We start from the raw sequence: 19710 nt of genomic DNA on the forward strand, positions 1-19710 counted from the left end.
CCTGCTTTTACATCACTACTCAGATCACTGATGTTCATCTCTTAAGCGACATCCCATTTACAGGTTCACAGAACTTCAGAACCAGCAGCTGTAAGCAATGACAGAGATAACCATATATTCAGTCCAACACCCTCATTTTTCACATGTGGAAACTAGTCTCAGAGGGAGGATGCTTGACTTGTCACATGACTAGTAATGTTTCCAACAGGGTGTGCCCTGCGTTGACTTCCAACGGACTGGACAGCAAGCTAATATTCTCTTATAGAGAAGATGCCTTAATATCTCAATAATAGGTTTCCATTTAAAAGAAACAGTTGCTCCTGCAGGGACAGCAAAGGGTAAAATTCCCTGACCTGGCTCTCTTCATAGCTTTCCCTTCTGAACTCCAACTGGGCACAGAAATCCTTGGGGATGTTTTTCGCCTCATACTTGGGTGCTGCTCACTGAGTGCTTTCAAAGTGCAAGATACCAGCTGGTGTATACCTGGGTAAGTCTTCCACCCTCCCTGCTTAGGCACTTTAGACTCCAAAAGAGCACGCTCTATTTATCTCTTCCTTTCCTTCATCTCAGTTATTCACACAGAGCAGGGAACAACTAACAGAGCTTGGTGTTCCAGGCCAAGGAAACCATATGTACAAAATTATGGAGGTGTGAACAAGCAGAGTTTATTCAGAGAACAGGGGCTGAAGCTCTGCAGGTGCATCTTCTCTCTTTGTCTGGAGGGAAGCGGGGAACATTTGATCAGGAGGCAATAGAATGAACCAGAGCCAAGGCAGAGGGAGGCTAAGCTGGTCCAGTCTGAAGGGCTTAACTGAGTTGGGAAAGGTTTAAGTTTGAATATGGCCACTATAGTCTTGACATAGAGTTCTGTTGTCAGGATGCTGGAAATCTACTGTATTTGAATAAATGACAAAGGCAGAACTAACTGCAAAGGAGGGGAAGGTTGGTTTTGGCAACCTCCTACCCAGGCCTCCAGTCTCCCCAGGCAGCTCTCCAGGGGTGAGCCTTAGAAGCCTCTAAGCAGGGGAGACAGGCTAGCCTGCCTGGCTAGGTTCCATCCCTCTCTCTCCCACCCCTCCTGCCATCATCACCACTAAACATGCTCCCAGGCAGAAAGCAGTATTTAAATCTGAGTAAGAAATGTTTGTTATCCATATTTGTGAGAGGGGTGCCACCAAGAACAAGACTTTCAGAGAGCCAGTAAGGCACGTGAAGCTGCGCCAGCCCCCAGAAACTAAAGGGGAGTTAGATCTTTGGATCAGAAACTTTGGGGATGGTGGCTTTTATGCTGTACGGTCTGTATTTTAGATAATTATTCCCTTTTGTCTCTTTCTTACAATTTGGTAAGGTTCATTTTTAAAATGTCTGCTAAGTGGAAACAAAGAACGCGGTAATGTTTTTGTGCCCAGATATGCTGTTGGAGGCTGGGTCCAGGTGTGAAAGCAGGATTCTGGGTGAGAGAAATTGGAAGAATTCACCTTTCCCTCCAGGATGCTCTCCCTCCAGAGTTCTCTTCTGCTAAAATTTGGTGGGTTCTGTGTCTGGTTTTAAAATAAGTGATGGCAGCTCCTTTACCATATTGCATTGTGAATGACTGATAAACGCTTGACCCTCTCAGGGGCAGAGGAGAGGGTGTTACAGTTCGAGAGGATTTAGTTAGCCCTAATTAGTGGGCTGGAAAGTATTTTTTGGTAGGAATAGACATGGGTCGCCCCAGCAGCTGCTCTGCTTCCTACCTGACAATCTCTGTTACCTAATAAAATCAGTCTGGAGCCATATGCTACCAATGAATATTAAGGTGATTGTGAATTTTTTGAAACTCACTTAAAAATTTTTAATAACGTATCTTCAGTTTGAGGGAGGAGTGCAAGCTGGCACACACAGCAAATATCTGAGACCACAAATCCAGGATATCCTTTGTCTCTGCCTGTTGATGAAATTAAAGTGCTAATACTAAACTTTAGATGTAACTCTCTGGACTGTGACTGAGCTACAATTTTCTATCAAAAGAAAACTTCTAGAATTATTTATGTTGGCAGTAAAATTTCTGACATGAAAGTTCACCAAATGTACAGTGTCACATCTTACCAAGAGTATCTTTAGTTTCACTACCTCCACCTCTAATTCCCATCCACAAAGAGGGGAACCATATTGCAGAGTCAGCTGAGAACCATAGCCCCCATGCCTCTTCTACAATCTAATCTTGCAGATGACACAGAAAAGAGATAATACTTCTTAATACTTCTTTCAATACAAATCACATCACATGAACAAAAAAAAACCCCACAACTCTTCTTTGCAGTATTATGGGAAAAAGTATATATCTCAAGGTGGGTTTTGGTGTCTGCTTGTTTATTTCTTTATTTTTTGGGGCAGGGTCTCACTCTGTTGCCTAGGCTGGAAGTGCAGAGGCACAATCTCAGCTCACTGCAACCTCTGCCTCCTGGGTTCAAGTAATTCTCATTCCTCAGCCTCCAGAGTAGCTTGGACTATTAGGCACCTGCCACCATGTCCAGCTAATTTTTGTATTTTTTGTAGAGACGGTGTTTCACCATGTTGGCTAGGCTAGTCTCAAATTCCTGACCTCAGGTGATCCGCTTGCCTTGGCCTCCCAAAGTGCTGTGATTACAGATATGAGAACCACGCTTGGCCTACTTTTTAAAATTCTCATTTCTAAAAGGAAAAACACTGAGTAAATATAAAAGCATTACATATCTTAGGTTGAGGGCTGAAGTCACAGCATTTGAGAAATCCCATCCTTCCATTATCAATAAAAAACAAACCACCTACTTTGAAAAAGTTGAGGTGTGGAAACTCATTTACAGCAACAAAGGGCTTGGCTTCCTTACAGAGATGAGCCCCTCACATGGATTTTAGCTGATTGCTTCTGGAGGCCGTATTTGCCAACAGCCGTGAACAAACATGCAACCCCAACCCAAGGTAAGAATGAAGGGCCCTGAGGTGCTCATTTGCAAAGAAATTACAATTGAAGAAAATTAAGAATACGAGTTACACTTACACAGATTTAAATATTGAACAGTAGAGGAACAATAAAGCTTTTAATACTCTATGACATTATGTTGCTTAAGTAATAATAGCAGCTACCATTTTATTGGGCAATTTTCGATATAGCCATATTTCAGATGTGCTGAGTGTTTTTCATGCATTTTCCCATTTAATTTTCACAGCTACCTATGAGGTAGGTATTCTTATCCCCCTTTTACTGATGAAGAATTAGATAAGCACAAAAGTTGAGTTACTTCCTGGAATCACACACTAGTGAGAAACCTAAGTCTTACTAAAGTTTACACTTTTAATCAACAATATTTAAACTAAAGATATTTCAAGACTTTAAAACAAGTTTCTGACAGATTAAGTTGCTATGGTGAAAACTTGAAGAATGTGATCTGAGTAAAAATGAAGCACTGCCTTTAGGCTAAAGCTAGTGCTAGAAACAGCTTATTAATTATTGTTATCTCTAATTCTTTTAAGGAACGAAACAATTTTGAAATAAGTGTTAGAAATTCCCGCCAGAATTTGGTAAGATGATGATCAAATGTTCACCAAACTCTCACTAGGTACTATGTACTTACTGTTAGGTACCAGGATATGGAGATCAATAAGAAACAGTTCTCTCTCTAAAAACATTCAGCGGTACTGGTGGGGACATGGGTGTGGTACCAGACCACACATAACACAATGTGGAAGGTACAATACCGAGTGAGATGCTGGGTATTATGGAAGAGTGGGGAAGGATCCCTACTCTAGCTGTGGGTGGTAGGAAGGTTTACTGGAGGAGACACACAGAGCTGGCCAGCTGAAGGGGCTGGCTGCTCATTCCAGGTGGAGAGCGGAGCTCTGGGCACAGTGCAGACGAGCATGGAGTGGGAGGCAGGGAGTGGGCACTGGTAAAACTAGTGAAGTAGACAGGGCCCAGATTATGAAGAAATTTAAACCAGCAAAGGGTTTTAAGTAGGCAAATGACATGCTCAGAATGGTCCTATAACTAAACTCACAAGAGCAGTGCGGAGTATGGACTTGAAGCCACACAGCCATAGGTTCAACTCCTGGCCCTACCTGGCTCTAGAGCTTAGCACTGTGTGAACTTTGGCAAGACATGATACATTTCTTCTTCTTTTTTAAATTGACAAAATATATATACACACACATACTCTTATGGTATACAACGTGATGTTATGAAATGTGAATACACTGTGGAATGACTAAATCAAGCTAATTAACATATGCATCACCTCACACATTTATTTGTGGTAAGAACAAAGACAGGAAACCCTCTAAGCCTCAGTCTCAGCTGGAAAATGGGAAGTAAATGAAATAATGAACGTGAAGCACTAGAATTATTATTATTGCTATGAGCCTAGAAGTTCAGGAAGACACATGGGAGTCCAGATGAGACATACTGAGGTCCCAAGTAGGGAAGAAGAAACAAGACAACCTGAAAGACATTTAGGAAACCAAACTGACAAAACCTGACAACTGCCTGGCTACAGGAATGCCGGTGAGAAAGGAGGAGACACCATCGACAAGCTCTCGTCTAGGATGACTGACTGAATGGCTGGTGGCTGGCGGCAGCCATGACAGACAGAATAGGGAGGCAGAACGAGTCTGAGAGTGTGAGTCATGCTGAGGAGGTACCTGTGCGCACCCAGGAGTGGATGTCCAGAAAGTCAGTGGACAGGGCTGGAGTCTGGGATGCAGGTGTGGCTTGGAATTGGACAAGTGTGCGTATCTCATGCCATGGGAAGAGATCACCCATAGAAGGTACGCTCAGTCAGAAGGGCAATGAGCTAAGACAGAACTCCAGAAACACCCACGATTAAGGGACAAAGAAATAAAGAAAGGCACCCAAAGAAAGAAAAGGACTGCAGCGGACAGGGAAGACCAGGAAGGCTCAGTACAATGAAGGCTGAAAGGGCAGGATCTCCAGGAGGGAGTCATCAGCGGTGCCCCATGCAGCTAAGTCCAGAAACTTCCAACAGTGTCCTCAGAATCCAGCAGACATTATGGCAGACTTTAGACCAGAGGGTGATTTTTGTAGAACAAGGGGAACAGAAGCCCGACTGCAGGGTTCTGGTATCAATGGGCATAAGGAAGTAGAAAGAGCCTACCATAAATCTGGGAAAAGGAATGGAGAACAATTATATAGTAATATAAGGGAAATACAGGGCCAAAGGTCAGGTTAAAAGATTTTTAAGATGGACCTCTGAGCATTTTGTGAGGTGAGAAGGAAAAGACAGACAGCACAGGGAGATGAGGCAGGAGCGAGAGAAGCACCGACAGAACAAGGTCCTTGAGGATGTAAGAAGGATCTCACTGCTGGGCCCTGGGGATGCAGAGCCGATTTAAACAGAATCTGCCCTTAAGGAGCTCGAAGTCTGAGGGGGAAGCAAGCCTACCAACCCTCTGAGCAGAGTGAGATGTGCAAACCAGTCCTCAGGATGCACTATACCAGAGGAACTCAGGGGGTGCCCATCTGACTGTGGGTTTCCTGGACCTAAGTCTGAGCCTCCTCACCTCTCTACTCCAGCACCCAACAGCATCTGATACACACACATGCTAGACATTCAGTAATTTTCTTTGTGTGGATGAAAAAATACACTTGTCAGAAACTTTATTTCCAGAGTTAGAGAAATTTTCTAGACATATAAGCATATATTTTAAGACAGATAAAGTCATTTAGGGTATTAAAATAAAACTAACATTAACTAAAATCACAGTACATATGCACGGTACTGTGGCCTGAAGGTCTGTGTCCCTCCAAAATTCCTATGTTGAAACCTAATCCCCAGTGCAACAGTATTAAGTGGTGTGGTCTTCAGGAGGCGATTAGATCACAAGGGGTCTCATGAATGGGTTAGTACCCTTATAAAAGGCCCAGGGGAGCTCACTTGCCCCTTCCACCGTGTAAGGACACAGCAAGAAGCTACTGTCTATGAAGAACAGGACCTCACCAGACACAGAATCTGTCAGCGTCATCTTGATCTTGGAATTCCCAGCCTCTCGAAGTGTGAAAAATAAATGTTTGTTATAAAATTTATAAGCTACCCAATGTATGGTATTTTGTTACAGCAGCCAGAACCAGCTAAGATACTTCAAAAAGATGCATCCGAGAGCTTTATTCAGAGGCAGCTGAAGGTTAAGAGAGTGGGGAAGAATGAGGCAGGATTCAGTCATGTGAGAAGGCCTAAGTGGTTTCAGAACTCTCTCTGGCCAAATATATCCACCAGTCTGCTAGGTTGTGCTTAAGATTTATTTAACCATTTATGAAAGGATAAAATTTTTCGTTTCAAAATTATAAAGGACCAAAAAGAAAATGTGTGTAAGACTGAACAAAAGTTAAAATCTTTTCATCATAAAATGAAATCAGGCAGGTGTCAGACTGATACCTGGGTGAATGGGTAAATGAGCTTCCCCATTTACCAGCTGTATTGACTTGGGCCATGGCACCTACTATTCTCTGGGAAAGCAGATCGTGGGACAGATGAGCCCCTAATACCCTTTCAAATCTATTATTCAAAGGTTCTAAAGCAGTGTTTCTTAGCCTTTTGGGAATCACAAACTCCTCAAAGGATCTAAATGAAACTATGAATTCTCTCCCTACCCACCCACCAATAAACATAGAGTCATACATATAAAATTTTGCACATCATTTGAGGGGTTCCCTGAACTCCCATGATCCCAGGTAAGAAGTGAGAAACTAGCAGAGATGCAATTCTTTCTTTCTTTTTCTTTTAAACACAGACTCACTCTGTTGCTCAGGCTAAAATGCAATTGTGTGACCATGGCTCACTGAAGCCTCAACCTCCCAGGCTGAAGCCATCCTTCCACCTCAACCTCCTGAGTCACTGGGAGCACAGGCATGCACCATCACACCTGGCTCGTTTTTTATTTTTTGTAGAGATGGGTTCAACCTGGGTTGCCTAGGCTGGTCTTGAACTCCTGGCCCTAAATGATCCTCCTGCCTCAGCATCCCAAGGTGCCGGTATTACAGGCATAAGCTACTACGCCCAGCCCAAGGCACAATTCTTTATAATAAAATTCTTGGCTAGGCGTGATGACTCATGTGTGTAATCCCAGCACTTTGGAAGGCCAAGGTGGGTGGATCACTTAGGGCCCGGAGTTCGAGACCAGTCTGGTCAACATGGTAAAACCCCATCTCTACTAAAAATTCAAAAATTAGTCAGGCATAGTGGTGCAGGCCTGTAATCCTGGCTACTCAGGAAACTGAGCTATGATCACACCAATGCACTCCAGCATGGGACCCTGTCACTAAAACAACACAAAAAGAAGGTAATAGAGCCAGATACCATAGTGACCTCTGCTAGAACCACAGTGGATAGTTTGCTGTTTTCTACCTGCATGCCCATCTGAATGGTAAGACCCCCTGAATATAGCAAGTACCCACTTTAGTTGTGGATTAAATTGATGGGGCTACAACGGTGTGAATTTATAGTTCTCAAGTCTTTAGACCTTCAGGGCTTCTGAGAAAGTATTAACTTCAAATCCTCCTGGTGACAGACAAACTTGGAGTGCACAGCAATCACTATGGGCTTGCTCTATGGGGTCTATCAACTTTCCAACACTGGTTTTTATTCAATTAGAGGGGTCTAGCCCCCCCAAACTAGACATTATGCCTCTATTCCACGGCAACATTTGATGACTCATCCCTCCCCACAAAAAGAAAACATACTGTATCTGCTTTTAGTAGAAATCCCCTATATTTGTATAACCCTTTATACTTAGTGCTTTTCTAATCCCTCTCACATACACGTAATATACACCTGGGAGGTAGGCAATACATATAGTCTTCCAATTTTAAAGATAAGGAGAGAGAATTATACCATTGAAGTGATTACAGAGAGGGCTTTTCAACATAGCCCAGCACCAGAACTCCAGCCACAATTTTATAAATGTGCTAATGTTTCTATTACCCTCGTACTGAGAAGGTGGGAGACATCTCTTTTAAATTAACAGAATAATAGCTGTGACCTTTAATAAAGTGTTCAGTCGTAACACTTAAATAATACCTATGATTTCAGAAACGGAAAGCCACTCTAATTTCAGAAGTTTCACACACGATGATCAAATCATTTAGTTTTTTCAATATTCAATAGAAATTAATTGAGCCTCTCATCTATGACTTTTTAAACAAGCAGAATCCAGCCTACATAGTGGGGGGGGGGCGAATCCATACTTACCTATAGCACAATGTAAAACCTAGAGGAAAGCGGGGAAAAAAGAGGAGAATTAGTAAAAATCAATAGCATTAAAGTTTTATTTCATATAAACTAATATTTCAGTTAAGAATAGAGCAGGATCTGCCAGCAGTATTAAATATGAAAAGGAACATTCCACTTTTAAACTTGGCTATAGGCTACTCAACAAAATGTAAATTCTTGCTCCGTTTTGTTTGTTTGTTCATTTTTAGTTTGTGTATTTTTGAAGGATTTTCTGAGGAAGATTTAATCTTCCCACTCAGTGGCTTATCAGACAACAAGGGCTCTTTTATAATGCACAAACGTGTAAGAGCAGTAAGTGTACAGCATCTCCATGTCCCATACGCTACAGAACAGAACCGCCACGGACTCCGGAACACGGGGTGAGAGAGCCTTTGTTGGCTCTCCTTGCCTGGCAGGCCCTTCAACACAGACATTCATTCTACTAAGTTCCACCCTCAGTCCCCATCTTGCCTCATTCAATGATCTCACTGCAGGGGTGCTCCCTAGTCCAATCCAACCCTCTCTCCTGGGGATCTGGGCCCACATCCCAAGCTGCCTCTGGACAGCTCCATCTGAGAGTCGCAGCAGTGGCTCAAACACAGCCTCAATGGGAAGCACACACTTTTGCAATGCCTCTTGATAACCAACCTCCCAGTCTTTGGGGTTCAACAGTCCTTCCTTCTCCTTATCCTCAAATAAAACCAGTTTCGAAGTCCTGCTGATGATTCTGGGGTCTGTCTTCTCCATTTTTATTTCCAGTGCCCTGAGTGAGACTGCCACCTCCAATTCATCTCGATGGCCATCCAACTGGCAAATCAGGTCCTTCTAAATCACCTTTCAACTCATCCTTTATGTAGCAGTGCTTTCACTCTGGTGGTGGTGGCGGTGACAAAAAGTAATTTGAAGCCATTTATAAGATTGATTTAATGACCAAAGCTTTTCTAGATGATATAACCTAATAGCTACTGTAGGGCATTTCAGAATTTTTACATTTCTGTAGCAGTCTTTATATTGTTTGATCCTAACGAGTACCTAGCAGATAGGCAGGACAGAAAATCTCTACTTGCAGACAAGAAAACCAAGGCTCAGAGACGCCACACAACTTGCCCAGGGCAGTAAATGATGGCCTGGATCAAGAACTTAGGTTTTATTTCTATTCTACCGTATTCTTTTGTTGTTCATTAGTTATGAGAGCTCTACAGAGACCAGAACTTGACAAGACTTAGCTTATCTAAAACATGCCTGAGCCTGATAAGACTGTGCTCAAAAACTACTATTTCACTCAGTTTTGAGGGGAGGGAAGTGGGAGGGTTGGATTAAAAAAACAAACCAAGCTGCACAATGTTGCTGGTAACTGACAGGAGAACAAAATTAACACATTGCAAATCTTACAATATTTTTCAAAAGAAAACACTGCTAAGTAAATACTAAATTGTAAATATGATAAGCTACACTTCCTGCTGCAAAGTTGAGGAAATCTAAAAGACAGATCTAGATTAAAATGGGGAATGAAAAACATTCTTTGAAACAAGAAGACAGATGACAGTGCCTAAACAGAAAGACTTTTTTTTTTTGGACACGGGGTCTTGCTGTCACTCAGGCTGGAGTGCAGTGGTACAATTACAGCTCCCTGCAGCCTCAACCTCCTCAGACTCAAGTGATCCTCCCACCTCAGCCTCCTGAGTAGCTGGGACTATAGGCACGTGCCACTATGCCTGGCTAATATTTGTATTTTTTGTACAGACAGGTTTCGCCATATTGCTCAGGCAGGTCTTGAACTCCTGGGCTCAAGTGATCCACCAGCCTTGGCCTTCCAAAATGCTGTGATTACAGGCATGAGACACTGCATCTGGCCCAGAAAACCTATTCTATCCACGTATGCAGCAAGACACCCAGGCTGGCTGGGTATGGTGACTCACGCCTATAATCCCAGCACTTTGGGAGGCCAAGGATGGCAGATCACCTGAGGTCAGAAGTTTGAGACCAGCCTGGCCAACATGGTGAAACCCTGTCTCTACTAAAAATATAAAAAATGAGCTGGGCGTGGTGGCACATGCCTGTAGTCCCAGCCACTTGGGAGGCTGAGGCAGGGGAATTGCTTGAACCCAGGAGACAGGGGTTGCAGTAAGTAACTCATGGCACTCCAGCATGGGTGACAGAGCAAGACTCCATCTCAAAAAAAAAAAAAAAAAAAGACATCCAGGCTGCTGATTAGCAATGGGATGCTGCAGGGGAGTACACGCAGCAATGAATGGCTAGCATGCCTTCTTTGCATGACAGAGCAGTAGGTCTCAGTCCTCAGATGCACTCTCCCCTTTTTAATCACACACATTTTATAATGCCTCCTCTACCATTCTGAAAAGAAATTCATACATCAAATGACCTACCTACACAAAATTTTCAAAAGCAAATAAATACAATGTCCCAATTGATATGAAAAAGAAGAAATAAAAGTAATTTATTTTTCAAAATATGCATTTCAACTTGTAAATGCAGACATAATGATGCAGTCAGATGTACACAGTAACTTATGATAAATAATTTTGGATTTAAAAATAAGAATATCAGAAACCACTGCGGACAAATATATGAAAATAAAAGGGCAGATGTAGAGGTACAGACTAATACTTGGGAAAAAAAGAATATTAAGATAATAATGGAAATAAAGAAGTAACCTTATCTGAAGTTGGAATAATATGCTAAAGTAATTAACAATCAAAGTAGAGAAATTAAAGAAGTACATTATTATCTCAAATGATCTAGGTCTTATTTATTTATAAAGTGTGATGTCAAAATCTCCTAAGCTATGTCATGGGATGAAGTCGGAAGAGAGTATCTGAAAATCCATCATTCCCAGAAGGCAAAAGATCCAACCTTCTGCCTTGAAATCCTGTTGAGACATACAATCAGTGCCAATTTGTAAAAAGACCTTGAAAATGTATTCTTTAAATGGTGCAATAAGGAATAGAGGAGGAATTAGATGTAAAAAACTCTAATGCAAGAAGCAATAAAGCCATTGTGTAATAGAGGATACTTTCAGGACAAAACAGAAGACGAGCTACCCCAAAGCAAAATTTTCATTTCACAAGCTACATTTCATATCATCACACACAGGCAATAATATGAAATATTAGTCTATGTTAAAGAAATCCACTGCATTTCATGTGTCTCCATTAATTTAATAATTGAAGTTTAAACAGGAATCTCAAAACTGATTTTCAATGATTTTCACTACTGTGCTGAAATCCTTTTCAAGTAAATATGCAAGCTATTAATGTTGTAATACTTACAGAACAGGATGTGCAGAGATAACAAATTACTTAATTATTTTGAGACAATACTTTCATTTCACTTAAGCTTCTCTCTTCTTAACAACAATGGTGGTAGGACAGCATTCTCAAGATGATCCTCCACAATTACTGTTCCTTGGCTATTCAATCAAACACTAATCTAGGTACTGCAGTACAGGGATTTTGCAAGAGTAATTAAAATCTCAAATCAATTGATTTGAAGATACAGGTATTTTGTGGGTGGACATGACCCAACCGGATGAGCCCTTTAAGAGCAGTCTCCTCTGGGTGGTGGCAGAAGGGGAAGTCAGATATTCAAAGAACAAGAAGGATTCAGCAGGCCACTCTGGCTTTGAAGCCGCGGGGGTGGGGGGCGGGGTCATGTGCAAAGCCTGGAGAGCAGCCTCTAGAGTTGAGGAGTGACCTCCTGCTGACAGATAGCAAGGAAGTGTGGATCTCACACCTACAACTAGAGTCAGCCAATAACCTGCATGAGCTTGAAAGTGGATTCTTCCCCTGGAGCCTCCAAACAAGAAATGAGCAAGCCTGGCTGACACCTTGATTTCAATCTTATGAGACACCTGAGCAAAGAACCCAGTCAAGCCCAGCTTCTGAATTAAGAGAACTGTGAGCTAATCGATGAGTGTTGTTTTCAGCTGCCAGGTTCATGGTATTTTTTTTTTAAGCAGCAACAAAAAACTAAGACCACAAGCTTCTTCTAACCTAATAAGCTTCTTGATTTCTCACGAAGGTTTTTCAGCATTAATATGTACTACAAAATGGTCCATTTATATTTGTAGAGGGTCTGGCCTGGGGAGATGTGCAGAAGCCAAGGAGGATGCTGAACAAATCCGCATTAAGTTGGACTGGCTGGATGTCGTAGATGTCCTACGACATGCAGCCAGTAGCATCTCCAGTCATTGTGGCAAATGAAATATCCTCACAGTTTTCCAAAATGCACTCTAAGGTTGTGGCACTGCTTTGTTGAGGTCCACTATGAATCGATGGACAAGAATAAGCACACCTCATTAAAAAGAAAAAAATGGCAAGAGAACTTGCCATATTCAAAATCTCCCTTGAAAATGCATGTTGGATCAGGCACAGTGGCTCACGCCTATAATTTCAACACTTTGGGAGGCCAAAGCAGGAGGATCACTTGAGGTCAGGACTTCAAGACCAGCCTGTGCAACACAGTGAGACCCCCATCTCTACAGAAAATGTTAAAAACTAGCCGGGCGTGGTGATGTGACTGGAGTCCCAGCTACTTGGAAGGCTGAGGCAGAAGGATCACTTGAGCCCAAGAGGTTGAGGCTGCAATGAGCTAAAATCATACCATTGCATTCCATCCTGGGCAACAGAGCAAGACCCTATCTCAAAAAAAGAAAAGAAAATATGCACCATAAACTCCTCTCTCCTGTGCCCTTTCCATTTCCACTGGCAATAAACCAATTTTAGTTTTAAAATTTAACCTCAATGTCAAAATGCCATTTGCACAATAGGTTACTTGGAAACACCTTTTCAAAGTTTCTAAAATTTGAACTAGGGGAATTATTTTTGTAAGTTACCAACAATTCTGTTCAATTTCATTTTTAATCCAAGGTAAAACAGTAACAACGAAGCTCCAAAAAGTTTAACAAGTATCAAAAGGAATAGAAACCCAAGCAGCTTTCAAGACCTCAGCTGCAGCCCATGGACTTAATGTGATTCAGCTATAGTGATTTCCCATCTCTGTCTTTCAATTAAAAATTCCAAATTCTTGGGAGGGAAAAAAAAACCTCACCAGCCCACTTTGGGTCAGTTATGCACCCCTGGATCAGCCAGCTATGGCATAAGAGGCAGAGTGAGGGAATAGAGATGTAGCTGCTAAGGGTAGAGCCTTGAGAACCAGAAAAATTCCAGAGAGGTCATGCTGGGCTGCGCAGTTCCATGGACATGTCCACCACACTCATTTTACTAGGCAGAGGTCCATCACCAGTTTGAGTTACATTTACCAGTATTTGATTTATTTTAGAAATTATCATATTCTACACACAAATGATTCTATTCTTGCTTAAAATTTACCTATAATAACAATATATAGTCTTTAAGGATAGACACCAAAATTTAAAAGTGCTTATCTTTAGATTATGACTGCTATACATTCTTCTGCATCTGGGTTTTTTCTACCATAAATAAATAGTACTTATTACTCAGGGAAACACCTTTCCCTTCTCTCTGGTTTCTATGAGGACGGATTTCCACCACATAGTACTAGTCTCCTTTAATTACTTTACCCCTGGAAAGGACGACTCATTTAAGCATAAATTTAAGAATAAATGGGATGTGCTCAATTCAGCTCCATACGAGAGGTTTCACAAAGAGCCCCAAGTTCTCATGGTTTCTTCTAAGGCAGCCTGTCTGCTGCTGCTTGGGACAGGGTGGGTGGTGAGTCTAACTGTGGAGTTCAGTTAGCAAACCCATTTGACTCACACACTAAAGCATGTCCTCAGCCTTTATCACTAGTAAAGGTGATTTTCAGGATCCTTATGCAACTCCTCCGAGTTATTGCTCAATGTTCAGAACGTAAGCAAGCAAAAGGGTGTTGGTTATTCATTGGGCTCCCTCAGACTCCAAATATGTTTTCAAAATCCTTTTACATCCAATTTTTAAGGAAGAAATACTGAAAAAATTCCTCAATTACCATTATTTTTCCTTTGTCACTTAATTTCATCTTTCTTGCTATCTCCAGCCCTATAATTTACTAATTTGTTGTTTGCTTAATTTTCATATTCTGATAGTGAAATGTTGAAGTCTCACAGAACTTAAAAGTGGGGATACATGTAAGGTCATCTAATCCAGTGTATTCACTGCACATAATGAATTGAGGGAGAGGTTAAGACCAATGCCACAGGGCTAATTAATGGCAAAACCAAGCCTTCACACCAAAATTTATTATCTCTAGTGTTTTTACATATACCGTGACACCCTCTTAAGAACAATTCTATTTTTTAACTTCTATAGCATTTCTGCCAGCTTTTTACATATTTTGTTCCTCGGTTCTGATAATCATTCATTCATCATATGATTTCACTAACGTGTGTCTCCCATGTTCTTGCTACTGACAAATTGTGAACTCAGTTTCTCTTCAGCTTCTCCTCTGAAATCATTTATCTTATGCTGTAACTGGGTAGTCCTGCTTTTCTTGACACTTGGCCATGACAGGCTGGTTTGTCCCTTAGTCTCATAAGCAGCAATCGTTATACTTTAGTTTTCAACCAGCAATCATCATTTCATCTTTTTATTTTGATAAATTTAATCAGTCTATTTGCATAAACATAAAAAATGGTGCATGTTTGCTATATTCCATTATCCTATAGGTTTATTATTAAAAAAAATTAACAGGGCCGGGCGCGGTGGCTCAAGCCTGTAATCCCAGCACTTTGGGAGGCCGAGGCGGGTGGATCACAAGGTCAAGAGATCGAGACCATCCTGGTCAACATGGTGAAACCCCGTCTCTACTAAAGCTACAAAAAATTAGCTGGGCATGGTGGTGCGTGCCTGTAATCCCAGCTACTCAGGAGGCTGAGGCAGGAGAATTGCCTGAACCCAGGAGGCGGAGGTTGCGGTGAGCCGAGATCGCGCCATTGCACTCCAGCCTGGGTAACAAGAGCGAAACTCCGTCTCAAAAAAAAAAAAAAAAAAAAAAATTAACAGGATTTGTAGTAGATGTAAAACTCTTATTTCTCTTTAAATAAAAAAATAAACTAAGCTGCCTATTGTCTTCCTTTTTCAAAAAACTTTAAAATCTTATTTTCCTCATTCATCTTATTTTTAATTACATATAATACAGAATTTCTAAAAACTACATGATTCATGTGATATATACATACTAAAGTATATTAAAAGTGGTAATCTTTTACTCCCCCCTTGCCCCAAAACATCACTCCCCTCCACAGAGGTAAGCTATAACAACAGTGTGATATATCCTCTTCCATACCTTTTTCAATATCTGCAATTTTGCTTTTTTTCCTATTAATTTTCCTAATCTGAAAACATCACCATAACTATTCTCATATTTATCAATTAAAAAACGTATAAACTCTGGAGTGATACAAAACTTATATCGTTGTATTTGTCCTCCTTCCCGCTTCATTCTATCCTGGCAAAATCTGAAATTTCTTATGGGATTCCACATGATCACACTGCAATCTGTACCGTGGTCTAAAGGCTTATGCTGTGCACTGGCCACTAGCCGTATTTGCCTATTTAAACTTAAATAAAAGTAAAGAATATTTATTTTTATTTCTTTGAAAAACAGGGTCTTGCTCTGTCCCCCAGAATGGAGTGCAGCGGAGTAACTATAACTTCAGCCTGAAACTCCTGGTCTCAAGAGATTCTCCTGCCTCAGCTTCCCGAGTAGCTAGGACTAATGTGTGCCACTATATCCGGCTAATTTTTTAAAATTTTTTTGCAGAGAAGAGGTCTTGCTATATTGCCCAAACTGGTCTTGGAACTCCTGGCCTCAAGCGACTCTTCCACCTTGGCCTTCCGAAGTGCTGGGATTACAGGTGTGAACCACCATTCCTGATCAAAAGTAAATAAAACTCAGTTTCTCAGACCCACTAGCCATGTTTTAAGTGACTAGCGGCTACTGTTTTGGACGGTGTTCCAATATTATCACTGCAGAAAGTTCTATTGGACATTGCTAGTCTGAAAACTTGACTAATTTTATTTATTTATATAACAGTTAAATTAATACTCTTTGATAACAGCTAAATACTCTTGATTAAAGTTAAATACTCTTTGATAAGGTGCTTTCAAAGTTCCATTACTTTTTGTAGGTGTTTTCAAAATGTTTCCAACTGTAGAAAATTGCATGGTCTATTATCCAGGAAGCTATTGTTTCCTACTAGCTTCATGTGGATTTTTTTCTTCTTTCAAGTTTAAGGTTTCAAGCTGTTTTTAACTATCACATTTTAAAATCTTCTCTTTTCTGCTGGAAATGGTTTAAGTATCCAGGAAGGGAAGAAATTTTTTTGTTGTGGAATATCATAAATTCTCAATAACCATACTGAGGTGGACTTTCATTTCAGAAAAGTAATAACTTTTCTCCCTGATTATTTATAAGTTGTATATTCCAATCTTTTCTACTTCTTCTGGTAGTCTTACTTTTTGAAAGCTTATATACCCTCATCAGGTTTTCTACCTACATTGGTTCTACACATACTGTTTTTCTGTTGTGATGTTTTATAATGTTTCTTTTGAATAGTGAACTTTGAAATTTTCCCTATGACTTCTGTTCTGGTATTGATTTTATGTGAGAATGTGATTGGAAACTCCCGCCTTTCTTGCATCTTCAGTATCACCTATTTCTTGCACTGTGGCTCCTTCCTGTCCTATATTGCCACCACTGATATTTTTAGTTCTTTTATTTATTTTTTTTAATTTCAGCACATTTCTTTCTACAGATGTTAGCTATTGCACCTCTTTGAATACCACATCAATTTGCTTCTATTTGCTTGAGTCATCAAGCAGCGAGGCCTGTGTGGGTGGGTTCCTGTTTCTTTCGGGCTCCCTCTTCCCTTCTAATGTTGTGACACTTACTAATTTTAATCAAGTTAAAGCTTTCCTCTGGTTTTCACATTGTTTGAGAAGCTGGCTTTTCTGGGTTTTGTTGTCATTTGTATTTGTGTTGGATATCTCCACTATGACTTGCTCTTACCAGCTTTTCTAAAGTCTCTTTTAGAGAGGTGTTTTCGCAAAATGGGTCCAGAATAAAAGTAGCCTAACATGTGCATGTAGCCTGCATTTCAGAAGTTCCTTTTTGAGACAATTACTGGGAAATCAGAATGTCTGCAAAGAAGGAAAAATATATTACAGATAATGGTTATGTCCTCAGACCAGTTCACAAAAGCAGTCTGAAGTGCAATTCCTCCATGGCAAAAATTAGTGTTTGAGCCATAAAGACAGAAAAACTGGCAGGGAGATAAGAAGGGATCTTTCTTCTTAAGGACACTGCAAGTTCCTAAGACTTTGCTATATTTTAGAGAAATGTCCAAAATCAGTTTTCTATTTCATTAAAGAACCAAAGAGCACCATGAGGTGAGGTCTGAAGAGTGAGGCTGGGAAACACAGATGGGGTTGAGAAAGTGGTGGTGGGCTTAGAAGACTAACAAAAGCTGTCTGATGTCTCTCACCACTTCTCCAGACCCTGCCCTAGATCAATTCTAGGACATGATCAGAAATGAGACTGGGTTATTTATTTTTGTAAATGAGGGGTTTTAAGGCGCAGAAAGATCTGGAAGACAATGGGAAGGAAAGGGAAATTCTGTGGTTCATTAAGCAGTCTCAGATGCACAACGGTAAGTAAATGACATATTATCAATGTACATATGTTGAAGATAGTCTATCAATCTCAACAGTTAACCTCTTTGCAGAGCAATCTTTAATCCATTTGAAATCTCATTATCAATTACAGAGGAATACCCAATCATGAGTATTTGAAAGTGTCTTTGCTATAATTACATTCTTATATCAACCAAAGATATCTAGATATCCAAATTCTCTCAGACATAATTTTAAACTGCCATAACTACATCAATCTACTAATTTTTAAACTAACTATACTCAACAAATATGCAAAGATAAAATCTGCCTTATCAATGAATATCATGGACTCCAAGAAATGAATAATGTAGAAAACATCCACAGCTCATCACAGAGGAACTCATTTTTTTTAAAAAACTGGCATATAATTCACATATCACAAAATTCACAATTTTAAACTGTACAATTCGGTGGTTTTTAGTATGTTCACAGAGTTGCGCACCCACCACCACTATTTCAAGAACAATATTATCACCTTAAAAGGAAATCCTGTACCATTAGCAGTCACTCCCCATTCTCTCTCCCCACCGGCCCCTAACAATTCCTTTACTTCCTGTCTCTACGGATTTGCCTATTCTGGATGTTTCATATAAACAATAATATTTGGGACTTTTTGTACCTGCCTCCTTTCACATGCATTTTTTCAAGATTTGTCCAGGCATAACATATATCAGGAATTCATTTGTTTTTATTAATTTTATGAATTTTTATATCCATAGACCACATTTTATCCATGAATAGCATTTTATTTGTATATACTTTTTTTTTTTTTTTTTATTTTTTTTTTTTTTTTTTTTTTTTTTTTTTTTTTTTTTTTTTTTCCTGAGACAGGCGCTCTGCAGTCTCAACCTTCCTGGGTCAACCAATTCAAGTGACCCACCTTCCTGAGTAGCTGGGACTACAGGCATGGGTTACCACGCCCGGCTAATTTTTTAACTTTTTATAGAGATGGGGGTCTCGCTATGTTTCCCAGGCTGGTCTTGAATTCCTGGCCTCAAGCAATCCCTCCATGTCAGCCTCCCAAAGAGCTGGGATTACAGGTGTAAGCCCCGGCACTCGGCCAAGCTTCCTTTTGTACTTCACTACTACATGCTCCTTTGTACTTGCTTGGTAAATGTGTTTATGTCTTTTAAAAAGCTAAGTGTTATTATTTTCCCAAGAAGATTTGAAATTGGAGAACAAGTAATTTCTATTTCATTTTTAAGTAAACTCCCACAGAACCTAATAAAGAATAACATCTAGCATGAAGAGATATAAATGAGTAGCTGCCTTCCCTGGATTCATTTTCTCCTCCTGTAAACAGGATATACTGTCAACACTAATAATTCCCATCAGGATAACTTATGTGTAATTAAACAATACCACACACATCTAATTGTTATACAGCATAGACAGAGTAGGCAATGAAACACTCCTCAACTGATGGCACAGGAAATGTGGTTTTAGCAAGCCCGCTTTATCGCCCAGTCCAATGGATTTCTTCCATCACTGACCTCTGTTATGTTAATTGCCTGCATGTTCCTGGGAATCTTTACTTCCTTATGCATAGTCCTTTTCCCAAAATCAAATCCAGGATTTGTCACTTAATTGGTTCTTAGTGGGGATAACAGAGATAAAACCGAAAAGTCCAAAATATTTTCCTAAATCCCTATTAAAAATTCTATAAGCATAAACAGGCTAATCCTTCAAAGTCTAAGACTTGGTTCCTGAGTGGATTTTGATGACACTGTTTAACGTCCCTACCTTCCCAAAGACATAATTACATTTTAAAAATTATACTTCTAACATTACTAAGTCTTTTTTTTTTTTTTTTT

The 19710-nt window shown here is 40.3% G+C and overlaps 1 protein-coding gene across 1 annotated transcript in view; it reads right to left on the reverse strand.

The window, feature by feature from the left end:
* Positions 1-19710, reverse strand: part of HACD2 (3-hydroxyacyl-CoA dehydratase 2) — an 85241-nt gene that overhangs the window by 59929 nt on the left and 5602 nt on the right. Inside the window, exon 3 of the mRNA XM_017508212.1 lies at positions 8220-8238. Coding sequence (XP_017363701.1) covers positions 8220-8238 — 19 coding nt within the window. The remainder of the gene's footprint in view (positions 1-8219; positions 8239-19710) is intronic.

Source organism: Cebus imitator, unplaced genomic scaffold (assembly GCF_001604975.1).
Source record: "Cebus imitator isolate Cc_AM_T3 unplaced genomic scaffold, Cebus_imitator-1.0 Scaffold387, whole genome shotgun sequence".
Lineage (NCBI taxonomy): Eukaryota > Metazoa > Chordata > Mammalia > Primates > Cebidae > Cebus > Cebus imitator.